The sequence below is a fragment of the Hemiscyllium ocellatum genome, chromosome 2 (genome assembly GCF_020745735.1).
Source record: "Hemiscyllium ocellatum isolate sHemOce1 chromosome 2, sHemOce1.pat.X.cur, whole genome shotgun sequence".
NCBI classification, from domain to species: Eukaryota; Metazoa; Chordata; class Chondrichthyes; order Orectolobiformes; family Hemiscylliidae; genus Hemiscyllium; species Hemiscyllium ocellatum.
The window spans coordinates 78179404-78185464 of NC_083402.1; the positions used below are offsets into that span (position 1 = coordinate 78179404).

The window sequence follows — 6061 nt, forward strand, 5'->3', positions numbered from 1 at the left end:
TTCAGCCATTTCTTGATTTTATCATGTGTAATGAGTCATATTGATTGAAGATTGGCTTTTGTGATGCTGGGAAGAGGTTGAGATGTATGATCCACTCAGTACATTTAGCTGAAGATGAATATGAATGCTCCAGCTTTATTTTCTGTAATGATGGGAGACCCCCCCCCACCATGTCAATAAGGATGGGGATGTGTGGACCCGCCTCCCGTGGGTGTTTGGTTGTCCTTCACTGTACATGAATGCTTGTGGCAGAGCTTGCATCTGATCTGTTCATTGTGGAATCCCTTAGCTCTATCTGTTGCTTACTGTTTCTGTTGTCTGGCATGCAGGTCGTCTTGTGACATCGAGGTTAGCACCTCATTTTTAGGCATGCCTGGCATGCTATCCTGTATTGATTGAACCAGTGCTGAAAATGTGTTGCTGGTTAAAACGCAGCAGGTCAGGCAGCATCCAAGGAACAGGAAATTCGACGTTTCGCGCATAAGCCCTTCATCAGGAATGAGGGAAAGCCTTGTTCCTGATGAAGGGCTTATGCCCGAAACGTCGAATTTCCTGTTCCTTGGATGCTGCCTGACCTGCTGCGCTTTAACCAGCAACACATTTTCAGCTCTGATCTCCAGCATCTGCAAACCTCACTTTTTACTTGATTGAACCTGTGGTGAGCTACAGGCCTTGTGGCAGTGGCAGAGTGGGATATGCTAGCCCATGAGGTTATAAGTTTTGGTTTAATTCTGCTGTGCCTCATGGATGTCAGTATTGAGTTGCTCCATCAGTCTCCTTTTAATGGCTTGGGTAGTGCTGCGCATGTTAGTGGGTGCCCTACATGTGAAGATGGGACTTTGTTTCCGCTATTTACTGACTCTTCCTGGCTGTAATAGATAGGAGTGACCACCATGCAGTCCTCTGTGATGGCTATCATGCTGGGGATGAGCTCATACTTGTTTCCTTTCTGATTCCCTCTTCACCTGACCCAGTCTAGTAACTATGTCCTTTTAGAGCTTGGTCTGTAATTGTGCAGTAAGCAACTTGGGATAGACATTTGAAGTCCCTCCACCCAGAGTGCATTCTTTACCATTGCTTCCCACAAGTTGGGTTGAATATGAAAGTCCAATAATTGATGGGCATGTGGTAGGTAGCAATCATCAGGTGGCTTTCCTCCTCACCTTTTTTAACCTGATGCCATGATATTTTGGGGGTTCCCGAGCAACTTCCAACTTTGTATCATTGTGCCACCTGTGGTGAGTCTGCCTTCCTGGTGCTACAGAACATATTTAGGGATGGTGGTGGTGGGTCTGTAAGATATGATTCCGAGAGTGGGACTATGTTAAGTTGTTGCACGACTATTTTTGTATAGCTCTTATAATTTTGTCACAAACCCTCAGATAATAAGGTGTACTTTACAGACTGGTATGGCTGCGATGGTGTTCGTGGTGTGTTGCTTGATGCTGGATATTCTGTCTGGTTTCATACTTTTTGTTTTGATTTTGGAGGTTTGATACAACAAAGTAGCTTGCTTTTGATTTTAATTGAAATGGCTATCATGTTGCTGTAGGTTTTAGAGTCACGCACCAGGAATAGCCAAATGTTACTGAACCAGATGACTTTTCTTTTATGACAATAATTACATTAGACTAGCTTTAAATTCCAGACTTATTGAATTTATATTTCACCAGCTGCCCTGATGAGATTCAAACCCAAGTCCTCCGAATATTAGCCTGGGTTACTTTGCCATCACCTCCCCTGATCTCTCTCTCTCTTTACTAGCTCCATGTGATCAAAGCTAATGCTATCGCAGTTTGCAAATGACAATATTGCATGCGTTTAAATGTACGTTTCAAGATTGGTGGGGGAGTAATGTTTCTTCTCAGCCCCTATCCCTCCCCCAGTCATAATGAAAGGTTCTGTCCTGAAACATTGACGACTCCTCTTCTCTGCTGCTTAACCTGCTGTGTTTTTTCTCGCATCTACAGTCCTCATGTCTCTGAATAATGTTTACAGCTTGTTTTGAGAAGTGCTGGTGCACATTTACATGACTAGAGAGGCTGAAGTAACTATACTTTTGTGAAGATTTCCTTCTAATTATGTGCTGACTAAACCCTAGTATTATAAGTAACAGCTGGAAATATTAAGGAATAGGAGATGAATGTTCTGGGCTATTTTATTTGAAATTCTCAGGTAGTTAAGATTAAAATGGACTTTGGGGAAGGGGGAACAATAAGAAACTCCATCTAGAATTGTGTTTTTAGTGCAATTCACTAGTTTGAGGTCTCGCTACTTAAGTGATTTCTCACCCTTTGTAGGAGGTGGCTGATAGAAGTACCATCTTCACAACCACTGTACCAGAGGAAGAGGAGGAGGAGGAAGTTGAGATTAGAGATGAAGATCTCTTCCACCAGCAGGTACATTTCTGTCTAACAGTAAAATGTTGCATAGCACACAGTGAAACACACTGGGAGATTTGATTGTGGGCTGGTGTTCGTGGGAACTTTGTGTGCTTTCACTTCTCACATAGTTTGCATTTCAAGATTAAAATAAGAGGCAAACAGGGATTCTGCAAGTGGAGTAAAATGTCAGCTTTTCTCTTCATTTTGAATTTTCTAAAACCTTTTTTATTTTGGTCAGTTGATGCTTGCAAAAGAGAAGTAGTTAATATAATATTTCAGTTCTGCTGTAGATCGTGAATATAATATAAATGTTGGTCACTTTTTTTACTTGAATAATAATTCTGGAATATGTGTATTCATGGCAAAACACAACAAAGAAAACTCTCTACATCAGCTACTGGAATATTTTATGTATGTTATACATGCAATCTATTTGTACTTTTTTTAAAAGTTTCACACTTGGTTTATAAATCAGCAAGTGCTTTAATTTATAACATTATAGAATAGTGTAAAACAGAAGAAGACATCCACTTGAGCTGCTTTCAAAGAAAAATCCAATCAGTCCCACCAGTCCGAGTCTCTTGCCATATTCCTGTACTTTTTTCCACAAGTATTTATCTAATTTCCTTTTGAATGCTACAACTGAATTGGTTTGTGTTAAATTAGGTCTTGGATTCCAGATTTGGAATGCACCGTTTATTTTCTTTTAGGTTGATTCTGATTCTTTAATCAGGCAGCACAGATTTAAACCCCTCATCTGTTCCCACTCTATCTAACCAAACTGTAGTCTGTAATTTCTGGAGTCATTCTTTAAATTAATAAGAAATAGGAGTATGAACGTGCAGTATGGCTCCTGAAATATGCTGCATCATTCAACAGGATTGTGGCTGATCCAACATTTCTCGCATTCACTTTCCTACTTTTTCCCCATAACCTTCGATTTCCCCTACTGATCAAGAATTGTATCTGTTTCAGCCTTCAGTGTATACAAGGACTCTGCCCCCACAGTGCCCTGTGGCAAGGAATTCCAAAGAAATTCAACCCTGAGTGAAGGAATCCCTCCTCATCTGAGTTAAATTGGCATCCTTTTATTCTTTGCCCTCTGGTCTTAGGCTCTACTATGAGGGTAAATGTCCTCTGAGTTTGCCATGTCAAGCTCCTTGGCTATCTCGTATGTTTCAATGGCGATCACTCCTTATTCTACTAAAGTGCAATGAGTATTCTCAACCTGTTTAATCTATCTTCATAAGAAAATCCCTCCATGCTTGGGATCAGACTTGAACCAACCACCTTGATCAAGCTTTTGGTTCAGGAACTCAAGGAGGTTTTAATACTGCTCTGATTATGCTCTCATGAAGAATTGTAAAGGCACTATATTAATGCAAAGCATTGTACTGATATTTGAGGACACGAAATGGTTCTTTATTCAAAACACAGAATTAAATTGCCATATATACTCATGTATGTGTCAAATTTTGAAGACTTTTTTTAAAATTTGAAATTAGGGGGTCGACTTACACACTGGGTATTGTTTTCGAGAGGATGAATGTTTATCCATAAAATGGGAAATTTACCTTCCCGGCAGCCCACAGTCCCTGGTTCTGGAACGTTGCCTGTAACATGTTCAGGCTGTGGGTAACTGAAACTGACTCAGCACCTACGGTGGTCGCACTGTACTGTCATATTCTTCCAGTAGTTCTGAAAACATGGAGCGGAGCATAGCAGAAGACCCAGAATGGAGCGGTACGGCCAGCAGACTGGAAAGCTGGAGCAGAGTGCAATGGGCAGGCACACTGACATTAAAAGGTCGATCTGTAACTGAAGAACTAGAGTTGACTTATACATGAAATATATGGAAAATATAAGGTATTTTTGGCCCAAAGTTAGGGATCGAATTGTACATGAGATCGACCTATACGCAAGTGTAAATGGTACTGTTTGACTTTATTGATCATGAGCAAATTGACCTTATAGTGGGTTTCTTTTTCAGGGAGATCCAAGATCAGCTGACAGAAGCTGTGCAGTAATGTGATCATCCTGCAAGATAACATCTTCAAAAACTCATTGCTGCCTATGTTGAACTTCATATCTAGAAATTCAAACTATTTTTGTATTTCAGTAATTTGTATTTTAGATATTTTGTGAATTTCTTTTTGTACACATGACATCAGTTCAGGGCTTTTTTTATACTATTGTTTTTTTTGAACATTACAAGGTCTAGAGCTTAAAGTGTAAATCTGAAACCAATGTGAATCATAGGTTTTTTTTGAACCTATGAAAGATGCCCTTTTCTGAAGATTACAGATAAAACCAGTGAAAAATGATTGTGTAGTTGAGAAACTACAGTTATTTTGGGGCAGCTTACCTTTATGATTGAATTTAAGTTAATATGTGCAGCAGGGAAATGGGGGTGTTAAAACATTTTGGTAGCAACATTTTTTGTAAATTTATAAATAGAACAGCACTGAACTTACTCTTTTTAATGATTTTTTAATTGTTTATACCCAGTTGGTAAAAATATACTACAGAAAATGGGGATGAAGTAAGTTTCTGTTTTATGGCTTTTGAGCCTTTATTTAGATAGTGTTTGGGGCCTGGTATGACTAAATGCAAATGTTTTAATAAGTTTTAATGTAGCAGTGGTCCACTGGGGTTTTCTTGTCAAATGTGAATAAAATAAACATTGTGTAATAAAGAATTGTTGCGCCTTTCTTCTGAAAGCAAATCTGTATCAACAAACAATGATTTGGGGTAGTGCAAAATAAATGGCGATGGAAATGGGCCTTTTACTGCCTTAAGAAGCCATTTTGTTCCTAGCTTTTAAGAATACCGCAATGGTAAATCTTTGGAACATTTGTAGGTGAATTGTAGGGAGCAGATTTAATCATTTTGCTTTTAGACTGGCTGGTTGTAATAACTAGTCCAAAATGTTTAGGGAAAGGGATGTGCACGATTTTGTCCACAAAGACCATGAAAAATATTCCTTTTTATACAGGGATGTGCAACATCAGCCAATTTGACCTAACCTCTGATCGGAGATCACAAGTAACCATTTTCTTTAACAATCCTTGGATACAAGGGAAAGCATTTGAGATAAATTCTAGTTTGTGATAAAGTTAAGGTGATTGGTCATCTTGTTCAGATACTTGTTGGTACTGGCTAGCTTCATCTTTTTTATTCCCAAAAGTATTTGCTAATGCTCTCTTTGCATGCAATGATTTTTAAGGATTATTGTTATGACATTTTCATTTTCATCTGCCTGAAAAATTAGGTTGAGACCACACTCAACTTGCCAATGTATAATCTGTCTGGGTTAGATTAAAATACTACAAATATTACTTTAGATTTTAGAACAAGCTTTTTTGTAGTCATATATAAAACAATGCAGATGTGTTATTTTGAGAAGATGTTGAAGTCCTCTATTTCATTTAAGAACATGAAATAGATCCTGTGGGCTTTTAGCCTGCAGTGGTGTTCAATAACATAATGGCTGATCGTCTGTCTTCACTCTAATGCCTACTCCATTCCCTTCAATTCCTTAATGGACCAAAACTTGTTGATTTTCGCCTTAAATATATTTAACAATGGAGTACTCAAATAGTGAATTTCAAAGATGTGCAACACCCTTGAGATTGCTCCCACGTGTTCCAGACACCATTATTAGGGGGTGGCTACCT

The 6061-nt window shown here is 38.8% G+C and overlaps 1 protein-coding gene across 1 annotated transcript in view; it reads left to right on the plus strand.

Moving 5' to 3' along the window:
- lmnb1 (lamin B1) overlaps positions 1 to 5047 on the plus strand; it is a 60308-nt gene extending 55261 nt beyond the window's left edge. Inside the window, exons 10-11 of the mRNA XM_060837815.1 lie at positions 2301 to 2399; positions 4375 to 5047. Coding sequence (XP_060693798.1) covers positions 2301 to 2399; positions 4375 to 4416 — 141 coding nt within the window. The 3' untranslated portion in view covers positions 4417 to 5047. The remainder of the gene's footprint in view (positions 1 to 2300; positions 2400 to 4374) is intronic.
- The last annotated feature ends 1014 nt before the right edge of the window (positions 5048 to 6061 follow it).